A 17,422-nucleotide genomic window follows, 5' to 3' on the forward strand; every position below is an offset into this window, starting at 1 on the left:
TGTGCCGCGGCGAGGTTGTGAGGTTAGCGCTCGGGTTGGGGTTACTCAGCGCCTTGTCTGCCCTTTATGTGTGGGGCGGAGCACGGGGAGCCTAGGGCAGACGTACCTGGTGTACGTGCGTGAGACAGAGAACTCAGAGACCATCCTGACATCCGCACACACACACACACACTTTCACTCACCAGAATGATATGAGGGCACCGACAGTGACTCATGTAGCTTGGAGACCAGCCCAGCCCAGCTGTCCAGACAACAGCAAGATTCTGTACATTCCCCTGAACAGAAGCCTGTGTCACTGCTGTGCCTGGGAACACAATGGGGAAGACCCTCAGAGGGGTTTGGCCAGTGGTCATTCACTCTCCCCCTGTGTGTTTGTGTGTGTGACTGTGTGTGTGACTGTGTGTGTGTGACTGTGTGTGTGTGACTGTGTGTGTGTGACTGTGTGTGTGTGACTGTGTGTGTGTGATTTTTTTTTACTCTGAAAAAAGAGAATGTAAGATGAGGGGTCTGAGCGGGTGTGTGTGTGTGTGTGTGTGTCACACAGCTGTTCAAACCTCGTAAGAAACTGGATATCATTTTTTTCAGTTTTCTCTTTGTCCCCATCAAAACCAGCTCTAACCGTACTTAATCCGAGATATTGTACTCCACTTCTGTGTCAAGAATGAGTAAAACTATTAGGGCAGACTTTGTGACTGAGTTTGTTTTGCACTTGAAACACAATACGAGATCTCAAAGAAATGTGTTTGAATGCAATGTCCATAGCGTCAGTTACACATGGTTTGGGAACATGAAAATGTAATGCTCAGTTTCGAGGCAGAAACTCAAATTGTTGCCATCCTTCACTGCTAGTACATCGTATCAGATGTGAGCAGACAGTATCCATGCATTCATCTTCAAGGAAAAAGAGGGAGAAATGTCAACGATTAACAATTTTCTTCTCTCTGAGGGAGGAGAATGCAACTTGGAAAAACTAATTTAGCTTCTGGCTGCTGATCCAGGTGGTCCTGATTAGTAACTCCCAGGCCTATTTTTGGGCAGTTGGAGAGAAGCTGCCACCATTTGCTGTTCCTGGATCGGTTTCCTGTTTTCCAAAGAAACTGGTTAGAAAACTGAGATGGGTGAGTCAATCTTACATTTGTGCGAAGGGCTTTGGGTGTGTCCCCTTTCAAGTGTGAACTCTACGAAGACCCTGCTTGTCCTCAGGTCTGTTTGGGATAAATGGCTTCTTTGGTCGTGCGTTATAAAACCTCAGCTGGCATTGGGGGAGGGGGGGGGCGGGGCAGAGGGGGGGGGGGGCGCTCCATCCTGGGGTGATCAATGCACTGCATGTAGAGGAGCTCTTGTTTGAGAGTGAGGTCAAAGGTCATGAACTGGGCTCTTGCAAAGCCTTCTCCCTTCCCTCAATTCTGAATCATATGACTGTGTTTGTCCCGTGTGGCACACAAATGAGAAGCAGAAGTAATGTGACAGTTGTTCCATCCCCACCACCAAACCTCAGAGTCTCCACAGAACAATCACAGAACGTTTTTTGTCCTTCAAGACAAATTTGTTTTCGACGATCAGTGTATGCTAATCCTACAGAGCAGAAAATATGCCCTGATCCTTACATGTGTGTGTTGACACGAGTGGTCGTTGCCCTGTATACGATAGCTACAGAAATGTGTTTGTAGTTGAGCGGACCACATAATCCATGAGTCAAGGAATTCTGACAGGGACATTCTGGTTAAAAGAGTGTCAGGCCAAATAAGGTACCGGTTGAAAACAAAAGCAATAAAAACAGCAACAGCGACGACAACAACAGCAATGTCCTGACTTGAGCAGAACTCCATAAACAGGAACCGATATCTTGTCATGACAGTGGACAGATTTGGAGAGAGTTGATATTGAGTGACCAGGCGGTTTAGTGTCCAGGAATAGTGCTCGTCTCGTCTGGTCACGTAAGGCTGGCTCTGAATGTGTTGACTGACTGCTGGTCTCTTGTGGGTGTCTGGACAGCGTGCATCATCTTGACCCGGTCCTACCATACACAATCTGATCAATGAATCCCATACAAGGATTTCACAACATTTAGTTTTGGTGAAAATGATGTGTTAAGTTGCGTGTATGTTTGTGTTTAGGTGATACATGTGCTTCTATTTATTAAGGAATTCAAATGTTCACCTTTTGCACACACGCGACAGAATAAGCGTGTCGATTTGTGCACATGCCAGTCCTTTTCATGACATGCAAATAAAGTCCTGACAAGAGCTTCATTCAGCAGACAGGTCAAGCGTGTCACAGTGTTCATCATGTCCTGATATAGATCTACAACGTAAATGCGCCATAAATAGCCGCCCGGTGACCACCGTACCAAATTAAGCCACATCACGGTAGAGGCATCCCCCCTCTTCGCCCCCCCTCTCCACTCCCACCCCGAGACACGAGCCATGTGGCAGGCATCAGAGCACTCAACGTGGACCCTGGAGCTACTTAATTAAGGTGTGCGCAGCATGATCAACAACTATCTGACATGCCCTATGACACTCCCATGATGTCTCATGCGACTGTGGAAAAAAAAAAACCTGCCCCATGTGATCCCGATGCTACCGCCGCTGAGGCCAGAGGTGTCCGAGCCAACGTCACTGGGCTGCTGTGCAGTTGTGGGGGGAGAGGGGGGTGAGGGGTGTCAGAGGGGGGATCCCGTTTCACTTCTCAGGAACGTGTACAGGCTTGGCTTCCCGGAGACAGAATGTGACAAAGTGCTTGAGGAAAGTTCAACCAGTCCTCATCTGAGTCAGAGGGAAGAGAGAGGAAGGGGGAAGAAGAGAGGAGGAGGACGGGGTGTGTGTGTGTGTGTGGGGGGGGGGGGACTTCTGGAATAGCCCGGAGAGTCGGCGCGCGCTGGTTCAGACCGGTTCCTGTTTCTCTCCTCCTTCCGTTCAGTTCTCTTCTCCTACCCTCACAGATATGTAAATACTGGCCTGGCCTTCAGCCAGCATTAGTCACCACTGTCTTGAGAGCTTGAGAGCTTGAGAGCTTGAGAGCTTGAGAGCTTGAGAGCTTGAGAGAGAGAGAGAGAGAGAGAGAGAGAGAGAGAGAGAGAGAGAGAGAGGGAGAGGGGGAGAGGGGGAGAGGGGGAGGGGGGAGGGGGGGAGGGGGGGGAGGGGGGAGGGGGGGGAGGGGGGAGGGGGGAGAGGGAGAGGGAGAGAGGTGAAGCGTTTCCACTCAGGCTCGCAGTCCTCCAGAGTGTTTAGGTGAGGCGTAGGAGCTGGACGTGGTACGCTGGACGCAGGGCACCCCTCCAGCCGCGGCTGCCTGACTGTAGACAGGGCAGCTGGGACTGCTAGCACTGATGAGAGTAGCGAATGTAAACATTCACGTCAAGTCGAAGAGCTAAGAAAGCTTATCCTACCTGGCCTGTGAGAAGGGTAAGACATGCTCTCAGGGTTCTTTCCTCACCATTCTCATGATGAGGAGGTAATCCATTTGGTAAACCATTGACTGTCCTATGCCAGAGCTGCTGACTCACTACTAACATGATGAAACAAAGGAAAAGCTGTTCCATAATTTCACAAACTTTTCAAACATTATTTTCCAATTGGGATGATATTTGTATTATCAGTTTGGATTTTGTAAAAAAAAAAAAAAGAAGGAAAAAAGTTATGAAATCTCTGAAATGTTAAAAATATAAAATACATTGATCAATATGTACTGAATGTACTAAAGCCAGTATTCATGAGACCTTCATATTGAGAAGCCTGTGCCAATGTCTGCAGCACAAACAAGTCTCAAAGTAGCACTGATGACTAGTTACATGAACCCAGTATTACTTCCTCATTCCAAATGGTCGAGCCTGTTACAGATTTGCTGTACTGACACGTGTTCGTGTCAGTACAGCGTGTTCGAAGGGTCCGTAGTCATAAACAACGAACCTCCTCCTTTCTAACAGACATAGAGGTATGCAGATGAATCCATACAGTTTGAACAATGGGATGTAATGCACAAATAATATTTTGTAAAATATACATTTTATGATCACTTATAAATGGGTCTGTTGTCAAGTATTTTTACCAAAATAAACTGCTTCTGTGTAATGTTTCAGCTTGATAAGGTTGAGCAGTCCCCTAGCCAGAACAACAACGCATTCATTACAAAATTACTATTTCACACAGAACTCGTATCATGCAGTTAGTGTTCAATTGTATTAGGATGGTTACGGAATTGACAGAATATTTCACAGCCCCACCTAGAATAATTTTCACCAGCCGCCACTGGTCTGTTGTCAAGTATTTTCACCAAAATAAACTACTTCGGTGTAATGTTTCAGATTGATAAGGTTGAGTATTCCCCCTAGCCATAGCAACAACACACACTAAATGCCTGGTGTTCAGTGATGGTGCACGTGCTTGGGTTGAAAACACAAAACCACCAAAACCGGTTTTGGCGGGGCAGGTATCCGCACGTCTCCAAAACGAGACGACATCATTATCATCATCTTACTTACTTGAGTCACACGTCTTGGTGAGAGGCATAAAAACACAGGCTGAGCCAACTGACTGATTGAACACCACGTTTTGTCTTTTTATCCCTGGAAATGAGTGCTCCTCCTAGTGGGGTTCTTCACAGCAGCCAGAAACAATAACACTGTCACTCTTCCCATTTTATCATTGTCGACTCTAATGAGGAATCAAATCTAATGAGGGAAAGTCAAAAACAGTGTTTTGTGAATTCCAAATTGTGACATCAATAACTTTTAGTCATGAAGTTGGCAGATGAAAAATGAATATGCGGCCAAGATATCACCACGTACTTTGATACTCCAAAGTCCAAAGTTACCTCAAGTATCTCCCTATCTATCCATCTGTAGCATTGTAAATCCTTCTCCCATGATTACATTTCTCCACCCTAAGTTCCCTTTTCATATTTACAGTTATTGGTTAACAACTCATGAAAAAGTGACTTAATGAGGCTTGTCACAAACCATAAATAGATCCTTGCATTTGACACTTCACAGTATACAGTATGGTCTATTTGCCACCATTCATGTTCTATGCCATGACATTATTACAGTCCCCATCAACCAATGAGGTGGCAGTGTGCTGTTTGTCTATTTGGCCATCTCCGATGTCTTCTTGACCTTTCAGCACATGCAGTATACATCATGAAGCTCAACGCGTCAATCGTCTCAAAACCACATTACTCCCAAAAAACGGCCTCATAAAAACATATCCTTTTGTTTGTTTGTTTCTTTTTTTTTCTTCTGGGCCTTGGACCAGTCTGATCCTGATCCCTGTTGGCTCCTGCTTTCCATCTTCTCAGCACTTTGGGTTAACGAGGCCACTGGCTGGCCGGCTGCGTAGTGGAAATACCGCTGAAGGTGGCCGGCTGGCAGGATCCTGGGAAAGGACCCGAGGGTTAGGGGACACAGCTTATGTGCTCCAGTGTGTGAGACCCCTCGCTGTGCGTGTGCGTGACTTTGCTGTGTTTGCGTGTGTGTACGCCGGTGTGTACGAGATGAATGTATGTGTGCGTGTCTACGGGTGTGTGTGTGTGTGTGTGTGTCTGCGAGAGAGTGTAAAATGAAGAGGCGCTAGTAAAGAACTGCAGTGTCACACGGCAACATAGCTGACATCGCTCCCTGTTTAGTTTGGCTCTCTATCTCCTCCCCCTCCTCTTTCCCATCTCTCTCACACACACTCTCTCTTTCTGTCTCACACACATACTCTCTCTCTCTCTTTCTCACACACACACTCTCCCTTGCTGTCTCACACACATACTCTCTCTGTGTCTCTCTCTCTCTCTCTCTCTCTCTCTCTCTCTCTCTCACACACACATTCTCTCTTTCTGTCTCACACACATACTCTCTCTCTCTCTCTCTCTCTCTCTCACACACACACTCACTCTCTCTGTCACTCTCTGTCTCTCTGTCTCTTTCTGTCACTCTCTCTCTTAGTGTATGTGACCCCCCCTAAGAAACGTTGGCAGGAGGGGAACACCAGAAAGGTGTTTGCTGAGTCAAAGGGACCAGAGCGACTGCAGCTGCCTTAGTAATGGTGTGACCCCTACCACGAGCTGCGTGACCACAGACATCGAGAGTGACCTGTTTGTCTTTAGCAGGTGAACCAAAGGACATGCTAAGACATTTGGTCCGCCTGAGATACACGTGCTCTTTATTGTTAGCAGGTAAACTAACATTGGATCAGGACACATCAGCAGTAGGGTTAGGCCAGGAAACTGCTTCTTGCCACAATCTTTACATTTAAGAATGTACATCAGTGATTTCTCCCTGGTTATCCTTTTATAAAGTCAATTCTGCATCATTATAAAATGTGACAACAGCTGCTCTGGGATATGTGCACAGGGCCGGTCCTTCCTATAGGGTGACATAGGCAGCCGCCTAGGGCGGCATGAAGAGGGGGCGGCATTTTACCAAGTGCATCCATTGATTAACCCTCCCACACTACCAGCAAAGGGCGCCAACCGTGCAACATCATATGACTGGGTTGTGGTTGGGGGGGCGGCACCCCCGGGGGGGGGGGGGGGGGGGGGGTAGGGTCAGGGTTAGGGTGGGGGGGTGCTGGTGATAAATCTTGCCGAGGGCACCAAATCTGCTAGGACCGGTACTGTACGTGCAATTCCGTTTTGGTGAGATGACACAATAGGTGAACTGCCAAGAATGTAAACTGAACCCAAAGTAAACTGACCTTATTCAGCTTTTCGTGTCACTTCCTGTTTGGGAACATCCCGTGCTGTGGGTTTTCCTCATCATCTCTCTCCTGGTCGGCTGTGGCCATGGGAACCACACACTGGCTTTCTCTGTCCCATGTCACACTGCACGTTCATAGAAGAGATCAACACTTGACTGAGCTTTACTGAAACAGCACATATCTTTACCGCTGGGCATCAAGGTTGCTCTGTGCTGGGATTCATTTTTTTGCTGACCCGGATGAAAATGCGAACAAAAAACATGATACCAACACTCGCAGGTGCTTGTCCCAATACAAACACACACAAAAAATCCAACCCTCAAACTACTGTCAAAAAATATTATCAATTAGTACTGTGTATGTATTACACAGTGTGTACTGTGTATCACCACATACTACACACATATTACACACATTGACAGGTTTTGGTTATGCAACTTTCAGGAAGTATTATTTTTCAGAGTTTGTTGCTGAGAGATCCTTTCAGAAACAAGGACCAGATTGTCCAGGTTGAATTCAAAGAGTGAAGCATGGATGGCCGGCATATGAACTTTGCCATCACTCAGCAAAAATCTGCCTTGTTTTAGATGTAAGGGCTCTGTGCTCCCTCTAGTGTCACACATTAGGAATAACCCTAACGATAGATTAATTTAGTGTCCATTTAGTTTTCCCTGGGTACATGGATGGCTTAGTATTCTGGCCTGATTAAGAAGACAATTAAGTGTCAATTAGGCTTAGTGGTTTAATTATACTGAAAAAAAATATTAACGCCTCATGCAAGATTTTGTTGACAGCTCATTTCAAACTTTGTCAACTGAAATTAATGTATGAGGCTTGTAAATATATAATATGATGTCAATAAAACAACATATTGTAGCTATGTTGGATGAGGAACAGTGTGCTACTTTAACCAACTCGGTTCACGTGAAGTGTGAAAAATAAGTACAAAATATAATTTCTCAATGGTAAGGCGAGTCCTTGAATTAACCCCGCTCTACCACTAGATGTCCCTGCAACACAGAAGCAGGCAGATTCAGTTAAATTAATACAAAAGAATCACTTTCATTTCTCTCGAAGTCCTCACCCCTTGTCTGTGAGCAGACCAAATAAACACTTTGTGAAACCGAGGCTACTGTGTAGCACTCAACAAGTCGATCAGATCAGATCCCCAAAGAACATACAGTCGTTTGAGGTATGTACATTTGTATACTGCGACGTTCTGATAATATTTAATGTATATATTTGTCATTGATGGTGCACAAGTTAGGTGAAGATACTAATATTACTAACAAACAAAGTTTTCATATTCAGTGAAACATGATATGTCTGTAGGACTTAAAGGAAGTCCAACACCTATTAACAAATGAAAACCTATAAATACATGGTGCAAATGTTTTGATCATGAAGTCCATTATGTTGTCTTTTTTCATATTTGTGCCATGAACAGAGTTGTAAAGATGGAACCATCAGGCTTCTCCCTTGCAGCTTCATCGCTAAAGATATCTCACGCTGAGGAGAAGAAAGTTCTCCCCTTAACAAGTGAAGGTAAAAAGACTGTAGTATAGCATAAAATATCCTCAAAAACAATAAGAAACAAAATAATAAACACAAAAATTCATCCATTTCAGTTTTAATGTATTTAATAAAAAAAACACATCATTTGTCTATCTGTGTCAACATGTGTGTGTGTTTAGGTCCAAGTTTTAATTTTGGTTACACGGCTGTCAAAACAGCCGTGAGGAGAAGAGAGGAGAAGAAAACCATATTTGAAGGTAATTAAAAGTATAGCTATACTTGTTATAATGTCAGGATCAGTGCACGGGTCTTCTGGTCTCTCCTTGGGTCTCCTGGTAATCTACCAAACAATGCTAACAGTTCCTTCACTGCGGTCTTCAGGTTCCCAACAGAGGTTTCTGTTTTTACTCTCTTTTTCAGAACTATCCTTACTGCAATCGTCGCCATGGCGAGAGGTGGAGTGGTCTGAGGAGTGAGAAACAGCACCATGATACTAGAACTCCACAGATTAGTACACACTATGCAGCCGACCTAAACCCTATTACTTCATTGCTAACCTGCTACACCTTCCTCTGAGGGACACGGCCCCATCAGGTCCCATCAGTCAGATGGCGGATAGGGAATCGGGCTACCAATCAGAAGATTGCGGGTCCAATTCCCATGTGTCCCTGGGCAAGGCACTCAACCCTACTTGCCTCGGGGGAATGTCCCTGTACTTACTGTAAGTCGCTCTGGATAAGAGTGTGTATATGTAAATGTATATCTAGTGCTGTTCTACGTATTCACAGTCGGAGGGACACCCTGATGGAGTACATCAGCTGCTACAAGCCCAGCTGTGAGGGCGTCTCCCAGGCCCGGGTCTTGCTACTCGGGCCGGTCGGAGCCGGCAAGTCTAGCTTCATCAGCTCGGTTCAGTCTGCCTTTAGCGGCCGGGTCACCAACCGTGCTATGGTGGGCAATTCCTCAGCCAGCTTCAGCAAGAAGGTAGGTGTTCAGGTAACCAGTTTATCCTCTGGATGGGGGAGCCTTCACTGAATTGCAAGTTTCTTTGATTTTTTCTCTGAGTTTTCCCGGGAGTTTTCCTTGAGGGTCTAGGTTAGTTCTATGGCCATATGTGAAGCACTCTGTGACATTCCTTGTAAAAAGGGCTGTACAAGTCAAATTGGATTTGATTCCAGAGTCAGAGCACTGCTTAGTCTGGGCTACTGCTGGGCTGGGCTGGGCTGGAACAAAAGTCTACACAACATACTCAGTTTGGTTAAACTGAAGCTAGGCAACCTTCATATGTAAAGTATATATTTCCAGTGTTTTTACTAAGAGTAAATATGAATGAACTAATCACCACAAAATGAAAGGATCTTTAATTTATTTTTGTTGAAAAATCATAAACATGAAATAGCTCCAAAATGAAATTCCTCAGTTTCCCCGACTGTGTGTGTCCTGTAGCTTCAGTCCTACACCGTCCGCCTGGCGAAGGCGGAGCAGGAGGCGGGGTTGACCCTGTGTGACATCATGGGCCTGGGCGAGGGCGGGACCACTGGACTGACACTGCACGACACCCTTGCTGTCATCAAAGGCCATGCACCAGAGGGACACAAGGTAGGTAATGAACCATGGAGAAGACATGAAACCTCTAAAAATCCCAAAGTACCAAATGAATGGGAGTCTATGGACGGGGATCACTGGATCCTCAAGTAAAACCCCATAAAGCCTGTCTGCACTGTATAATAAGGGTTCAGGCCATCTCAGCCCAATCAGACAAACACTAATTCATGTCTACATTGTAGTTCAGCCCAGAACAACCAGTGAGGTCGGAGACGGTGGGTTATGTGAAGAAGCCTTTGCTGAAGGACAAGGTGCACTGTGTGGTCTTTGTGGTGGACGCCTCAAAGATCTCCACCTATCCGAAAAGCCTGAGCGACACCTTCCAGCAACTCAGGGACCACATCAGTGACCTCGGTGAGCAGACAACCATCAACGTCATAACAATGTCGTGACGGCGGCTTCCAAACGAAGAGGGGTGTTTCTTTCTCTCACACCGGGTGGGAATGTTGTGTTTCGTCCAGGTGTGCATCAAGTGGCTTTGCTGACACATGTGGACAAGATCTGTCCAGACACGGCTCGAGACATCACCCAGGTGTACAAGAGCATGATTGTTCACCAGACGGTACTCTCTCTTGAACATATCGCTTACTTTTTGTGTGTATTTGTGCTAACAGTGGCACAGGCCATACTTAATCAAACAGGTTTTCACATCGAATCGTGTGTATGTGTGTGTTCCAGATCAACAAGGCCGGGGCTCTACTGGGCATGTGCACATCTTACATTGTCCCGGTGAAGAATTACTCATCAGAGCTTGATCTCAACAAGAACACAGACATCCTTCTGCTCAGTGCTGTGGACCACATCCTGCAATATGTGGACCTCTACTTCCAGGACAATGGTGCAACAGAATCTGTTTCAACGTTAACCTGGAAGTAGACAATAAACACCCTTCTTCATTTTTAAGCTGTTTCTTTGATATTGTAATGATGTTGATGGTTCTCTGCTCACCAAGATCACTGATGTGGTCCCTGAGTTGCTGGAAGAACAGAACCTAAACAAAAACATAGTATGCAATTTTGTATCTCATTCATCTTGTTGTAAATGGTTAATTCAGAATAAAGTACTGCCTACACATGCCTGCTCAATGAAGTATTTCTGCAAGGTCAACAAAAATAAAGTCACACATTTTATTAATTTACTGTGTTTATAACTCAACATGTGCAGAGTGGCAGCTTGTACTAGTATTTGGATTGGGGACAAGACACACATTTTGTATTAGTAGGATTGGAAGGCAAAGTGAATTCCAATCGAGGTGGACTCAGTGAGACGAGAAGCTTCAGCAGCTCGTAACTGAATGAACTAGACTGCAGTGGTCTTCAACCCTGGTCTTCAGGGCCCACTGCATGTTTTAGAAGATTCCCTGCTCCAACACACCTGATTCAAACATCAGCAGGGCTCTCAAGTCTCACGCATTCGCCATGACACTCACATGTTAAACATTTCTCACGCTGAGATGAAAGGGATAACAATTAATAGACGAGAAGAAGGCATAGGGAGGGTCGTTTTCAGCGAGTAGATTGCTGTCACGAGTTGCCACCAACGTTTTGTTACCAAACAAAAGGTATGGTAATCTGACGCCAAACTTTTGATACAATTTGGGATTATCAGGCTTCTGCTGAGCTTGATAATGACCCATTTGAACCAGATGTTCGAGGTTAGCAACTCGTCTCACAGTGAGTTGATCTGTTTTAGTAAATTGTTATATTTTCTTTAGAATTATGCTCATTAACATAAACCTGACTAATGGGCGTCGCTAGACTATTTTTACTGGGACATGTGCAATGCACTAACTCAATCAACGCTTGTTAAAGCAACGGAGATTTAACAGAACACAACTACGCTTGCGCGCAGAAATTCATATCCTTGCGCGCCTGGGTGCTTGCTCTAAGCCAACGAAGCGCGCGCACAGAAGTCCAGGTGTCAGCACGCAAGTTGAAACTAAGGTAGGCAATGAAAACATGACAAAACTAAGCAAGTTTCTAAATAATACCGATGATCTTATTTTGACTCAAACGTTATTGGCTGCTGAAGATGACATTCCCAGTATTTGTTGTAGTTAAGGAATTGTATTGAAGGAATATAGTCGGTTATCAGTGCATTGTGTACACCTCTTGCACGCAGCAGGCTATGCCCCAGTAGAGTTTTGTCTAGCAAAGCCCCTGTGTTTTTCATTTACTAGGTCATGTATTCTAAAGTTGTTACTAAGTTCAGTGTACGATAGTATTTTAACACATATCTTGGTATCTGCAAACACCATTTGCCAAGATTTGGTTTCGTTTCGTCAAGGCAAGGAAAAGGGCGGTGCAGTGCCAGGCTGAATCGAAAGTTATCATTCAGCTAAATAATTTGAGGCTGAAGATGACAATAAATACTTGTACTATATGAACAAAAGTATTGGGGAAACCTGACCAGCACACCTAGGAGTTTCTGGTACTATGTATTTCTGGTTGTATGTAACTCCATATTGTGCCTTGGGATTTAGAATGGGATTTCGTAAAAGCTCCTGTAGGTGTCCCAATAGTTTTGTGTACAGTGTAATTTGGAATTCATTTTAGTGCATTTTTGTATATTTGAATCACCTAACTGTGAAATATGGGGTGAAGTCTGTGGGCTTTGCTATTCTAGCATTTGTGAAATGTTGTCTTATCTTTGGGGGTCCCTATATTAAATATCATTTTGTTCCCACCTTTGGTTTTAATTTAACTTCCAAAGGAACAACACTGAACCAAGAAGATCTATCAACACCCCCAAAGTGTCAGTCCCTCAGTGCCCAAGATTGTCCAGGATAAAATGGAAACCAAACTAACAAAGGAGCAAGAAAGGGAGTTGTGCCGCCTACTTGGAAACGTCAAACTCCGTCTTTTTTACAAGGCCACTTTCCACGGTCACACAGCAGCTGTCTTTCACCAACTATGTGACCGCCGAGGTCCCACTCTAACTATAGGATACAACTCCTCTGGGTGCATCTTTGGAGGGTACACTACCAAAGATTTTGGCTTACATAGTCAATACGTCCAGGATGACAAAGCTTTCCTGTTCAGCTATAACGGCAGAAATATTGTTAAGTATCCTGTCACAAATGTCACAGGAGCGCTTTATCAACTGAACACATCGGGCCCCGATTTTGGAAATGATTTGATTTTTTTACCAAATGACACAATGACTGTTCAGTCTACTCCAGGAAACCACTATATCTATGATGCAGTTGAAATGCATGGCAACAACCTGGTACTAACTGAATGTGAAGTGTTTCAAGTGGCAGGTGAGAACGCATACAATGTTGAAGGCTATGTTCCACTTCCAACAGTATGATCTAACAGTAACCCTAATAATTATGTCCATATAAATATGCCAAATTGTCAAAGTATTTACTACAAAGATTTATTTTCTTTCAGAGGGTAGTGACATCCTGGAGAAACCATGGAGGAACATAATTTGGAAAGCTGAGTAGGTCCAACTATGTAATTCATCAATGTAATTTGTTTTACCTTGAATGACAAAAATGAAATGTAATTAGAAAAATATATCATACATTTTCTACACTGGTTGGAATATCATAATGAGCACACCCTTTTACCATTTCGTTATCATTGGTAAATCGGCAAATATGTTTTCTTGTACCACAGGAGAAGAAAGGAGCTGATGGAATCCATTAAGCAGTACAAGCCCACGATAAGCTCAGTGTCTCGGGCCAAGGTTCTGCTCATTGGACCCATTGGTGCTGGAAAGTCCAGCTTCTTCAACTCCATCAACTCCATCTTCAGAGGTCATGTGACCAGCCAGGCTATATCAGGAAGCTCTAGCACCAGCCTCTCCACTCAGGTAAAGTTGGTGGTGGTGGGCTGCCATCCATGCTGCTGTATTTAACGTTTAATTCAATATTGATGTTTTTTTTAGAGATGGACTACAATTTACATGTAGTCATTTAGCAGACGCTTTTATCCAAAGCGACTTCCAAGAGAGCTTTACAAAGTACATAGGTCACTGATAATAACAACAAGATGGCCCCAAAAACATTGTGAGTAGCAAAACATGAAGCACATATTGTGAACAACCAAAATAAGTGTAAAAGAGAAGAACCATAGCACATGTAGTTAAGCAAGTTACAATAAAACACCATGAACCGCTATAAGTGCAAGTGTACCTGTAGAAAAGCAAGCAACAATAAAAACTGTATCTTGACATACTAAAACAATTTCTTACAAATACTCAACCATAATATTGCCTTTTACTTTTGTAATGAGCTCACCCAATGCTACTTCAAAAAGTCTGTATGAGATTGAGGTGTTAATGTGTAACTTCTCTGCTTGCCACAGTTCCGTACCTACTCTGTGAAGGCTGGACGTGATGGCAAACCCCTGCCCATTCTAATGTGTGACACCATGGGACTGGAGGAGGCCACAGGGGCTGGAGTCGATATTGATGATGTCATCAGCATTCTAAGAGGTCACATGCCTGACAGACACCAGGTGAAGAGATGGATATAGATATAGATATAGAGAGATAGATATAGATAGATATGCACGTTCTTATTTGAACTTTCTCTCCTCGGTCTAGTTCCATCCAACAGTCCCTCTTCAACCAGAGGCCCATGCTTACCGTCGTTCTCCTGAGCTGCAGGATAAGATCCACTGTGTTGCCTACGTTATCGATGCCTGCAAAGTCTCCATCTTATCTGCCAAAATGGAGGAGAAATGTGCTGCCATTCGCAGGAAGGTCAATCTGCTAGGTCAGTTGTGAAAACCATGGCCACCACTGTGGAGGAGTTGACCCACAAGCTACAGTAGACACCAGCTTATTTCAAGATGTGCCACAGATTTGGAGAACACATGTAGAACTACACAACTTATTTTAAATTAGACTATTGACTACTTGATAGGATACAATACCAGGTGTAACAATAGTAGGAGTGAGTGAAATGCATATTCATAAACCTACCCATTTCTTTTTTCAAAGTCAAACGCCACTAATGCAGATCTGTTCTCCAGGCATCCCTCAACTGGTTCTGATGACTAAAGTGGATGAGGCCTGTCCCAATGTGGCAGATGACCTCAGGAATCTCTACATCAGCCAGTACATTAGGACAAAGGTGAGGGTCCCTGTCATTAAAGCAATGATACAACATTTTCTGTATTTCAGAGCTTTGATCCTTCTGTAACTCCAAAGATAAACTTATTGTTGGTGTCTCTCGTAGGCCCAGGAAGTCAGTGTCCGTCTTGGTGTTCCCCTGTCCTGTGTGCTTCCTGTGAAGAACTACAGCGAGGAGCTGGAGCTGGACCTCAGCACTGACATCCTGCTGCTCACTGCTCTGGTCCAGATGCTGCGCTGCACTGACGACTACTTTGATGACATCAGCGATGTGCATGACTAAGATGGGTGCACCTCAATTGTCTAGAGTGGCTACCTTTCCTCCCTCCCTTTCCCCTCCACATTTCCACACACTCCTACTGCTAACAGCGATTCAGCCTACGTGGTTAAGCACGCACAACAGAGAAGTGTCTATACACACCAACAGAGAAGACAAGTTAGATTTAACCATAGACTGTGTATATTTAAGGGGTTCACTTAAACAAATTAAGAATGGAGTTGATGAGCCAATCACAGACGGACACCTGCATGCATGATTGGTAGTGAGGGGAGAAACAGAAGGGAAGACAGCTTAACGCACAACTACAACATATACGATAGGCTAGCCTATATAGACATATACATACATACATACATATAAACCCCTGGCAGTAACATGAATCAATTATTTAGCAGTTTATTTACCAAAAATCTCGGAGTCGGGACAGAACAATCAAATTTCCGCACCCGGAAAGCGTCTTAAACAAAATATGAAGCATACGATGTTAAAACTAAATAAGTCCCAAAGGGAAGAACCATAAGAGCATGTAGTTGAACAAGTTACAATAAAACAATTTAACAACATCAACCTCAAAAGTGCAAGGGTGTACCTGTGGGGAAAAAAGCAACAAAAATATATTACAGAGCAAGTACAATAGTTTTAAGTCAGTTACAACTAACCAACAAGAGCAAAAAGACTCAGAGTCATTGTGATCCTGAAACATCAAGTCCAGCCAATCATTCCTAAGTGCCGTTGTACTCCCAGAACAAGTGTGTCTTGAGCCTATTCTTGAAGGTAGGAGACAGTCAGTGTCTCTGATGGAGGTGGGGGAGTTGATTCCGCCATTGGGGGGCCAGACAGGAGAAGAGCTTGTGTTGGGACCGGGCGCTCTTGAGTGGTGGGACCACCAGACGGCTGTCAGAAGAATACCATAGGTGGCGGGTGGGGGTGTAAGGCTGGAGGAGAGACTTGATGTAGTCAGGTGCAGTCCCATTCACCGCTCGGAAGGTCAGTAGCAGGGTCTTGAATCTGATACGGGCCGTGATGGGAAGCCAGTGGAGGGAGATGAGGAGCGGGACTTCAAAGATGTCCACTTATCCTAAAAGCCTGAGCGACACCTTCCAGCAACTCAGGGACCACATCAGTGACCTCGGTGAGCAGACAACCATCAACGTCATAACAATGTCGTGATGGCGGCTTACAAACGATGAGGGGTGCTTCTTTCTCTCACACCGGGTGGGAATGTTGTGTTTCGTCCAGGTGTGCATCAAGTGGCTTTGCTGACACATGTGGACAAGATCTGTCCAGACACGGCTCGAGACGTCACCCAGGTGTACAAGAGCATGATTGTTCACCAGACGGTACTCTCTCCTGAACATATCGCTTACTTTTTGTGTGTATTTGTGCTAACAGTGGCACAGGCCATACTTAATCAAACAGGTTTTCACATCGAATCGTGTGCATGTGTGTGTTCCAGATCAACAAGGCTGGGGCTCTACTGGGCATGTCCACATCTTACATCGTCCCGGTGAAGAATTACTCATCAGAGCTTGATCTCAACAAGAACACAGACATCCTTCTGCTCAGTGCTGTGGACCACATCCTGCAATATGTGGACCTCTACTTCCAGGACAATGGTGCAACAGAATCTGTTTCCACGTTAACCTGGAAGTAGACAATAAACACCCTTTTTCATTTTTAAGCTGTTTATTTGATATTGTAATGATGTTGATGGTTCTCTGCTCACCAAGATCACTGATGTGGTCCCTGAGTTGATGAAGGAACAGAACCTAACCCGTCTGTTTGTCAAAAACACAATATGCTATTTTGTATCTCATTCATCTCATTGCTAAAAGTAAATGATTCATTCAGAATAAAGTACTTCCTACACATGCCTGCTCAATGAAGTCTTTCTGCAAGGTTAACAAATATAAAGTTACACATTTTATTAATTTCTTGTGTTTATAATTCAACATCTGTACAGTGGCAGTTTGTAATAGTTTGTATGGGGACAAGACACACATTTCGTATTAGTAGGACTGGAAGGCAAGGTGAATACCAATCGAGGTGGACTCAGGGAGATGAGACGCTTCAGCAGCTCGTAATGAACTAGACTGCAGTGGTCTTCAACCCTGGTCCTCGGGGTCCACTGCATGTTTTAGATGTTTCCCTGCTCCAACACACCTGATTCAAATGAATGGATCATTATCAGCGGGGCACTCAAGTCTCACACATGTCCAACATTTCTCACACATGTCAAACATTTCTC

General features: G+C 44.5%; 2 protein-coding genes and 1 long non-coding RNA gene across 4 annotated transcripts; 2 read left to right on the top strand and 1 right to left on the bottom strand.

Moving 5' to 3' along the window:
• Positions 1-3,988: 3,988 nt before the first annotated feature.
• Positions 3,989-5,720, bottom strand: LOC146254512 (uncharacterized). The gene is made up of 2 exons (XR_014731493.1): positions 4,790-5,720; positions 3,989-4,672 (listed from the first exon to the last, which is right to left on the bottom strand). It is a non-coding gene; the product is annotated as an uncharacterized LOC146254512 (long non-coding RNA).
• Positions 5,721-7,745: 2,025 nt separating this feature from the next.
• Positions 7,746-10,880, top strand: ifi44g (interferon induced protein 44g). 2 transcript variants are annotated; one of them, XM_084676192.1, is made up of 9 exons: positions 7,746-7,878; positions 8,134-8,231; positions 8,381-8,458; positions 8,622-8,673; positions 8,990-9,197; positions 9,648-9,800; positions 9,989-10,160; positions 10,268-10,368; positions 10,485-10,880. In XM_084676192.1, exons 2-9 carry the CDS (start codon positions 8,144-8,146, stop codon positions 10,680-10,682), a joined length of 1,050 nt encoding a protein of 349 aa, XP_084532318.1. In that variant the 5' UTR covers positions 7,746-7,878; positions 8,134-8,143; the 3' UTR covers positions 10,683-10,880. The 2 variants fall into 2 exon arrangements, with proteins under 2 accessions (XP_084532318.1, XP_084532319.1); XM_084676193.1 differs by having other exon boundaries at positions 8,990-9,185.
• A 724-nt stretch (positions 10,881-11,604) lies between these two features.
• LOC146254514 (interferon-induced protein 44-like) lies at positions 11,605-16,676 on the top strand. The gene is made up of 9 exons (XM_084676191.1): positions 11,605-11,749; positions 12,519-13,068; positions 13,202-13,253; positions 13,433-13,628; positions 14,123-14,275; positions 14,364-14,535; positions 14,795-14,895; positions 15,001-16,514; positions 16,631-16,676. Exons 2-8 carry the CDS (start codon positions 12,597-12,599, stop codon positions 15,175-15,177), a joined length of 1,323 nt encoding a protein of 440 aa, XP_084532317.1. The 5' UTR covers positions 11,605-11,749; positions 12,519-12,596; the 3' UTR covers positions 15,178-16,514; positions 16,631-16,676.
• The last annotated feature ends 746 nt before the right edge of the window (positions 16,677-17,422 follow it).

This window comes from Hypomesus nipponensis, chromosome 16 (genome assembly GCF_054491055.1).
Source record: "Hypomesus nipponensis isolate SF chromosome 16, ASM5449105v1, whole genome shotgun sequence".
NCBI lineage: Eukaryota > Metazoa > Chordata > Actinopteri > Osmeriformes > Osmeridae > Hypomesus > Hypomesus nipponensis.

Excerpts from the sequence above, each read along its gene's own strand:
- LOC146254514 (XM_084676191.1), top strand. The coding sequence starts at position 12,597 with ATGGAAACCAAACTAACAAAGGAGCAAGAAAGGGAGTTGTGCCGCCTA. Across the intron at positions 13,629-14,122 it reads GCACCAGCCTCTCCACTCAG|TTCCGTACCTACTCTGTGAA; the intron begins GTAAAGTTGGTG and ends TGCTTGCCACAG. Across the intron at positions 14,276-14,363 it reads ACATGCCTGACAGACACCAG|TTCCATCCAACAGTCCCTCT; the intron begins GTGAAGAGATGG and ends TCCTCGGTCTAG.
- ifi44g (XM_084676192.1), top strand. The coding sequence starts at position 8,144 with ATGGAACCATCAGGCTTCTCCCTTGCAGCTTCATCGCTAAAGATATCT. Across the intron at positions 8,459-8,621 it reads GAAGAAAACCATATTTGAAG|AACTATCCTTACTGCAATCG; the intron begins GTAATTAAAAGT and ends TCTCTTTTTCAG. Across the intron at positions 8,674-8,989 it reads GAGGTGGAGTGGTCTGAGGA|TCGGAGGGACACCCTGATGG; the intron begins GTGAGAAACAGC and ends ACGTATTCACAG.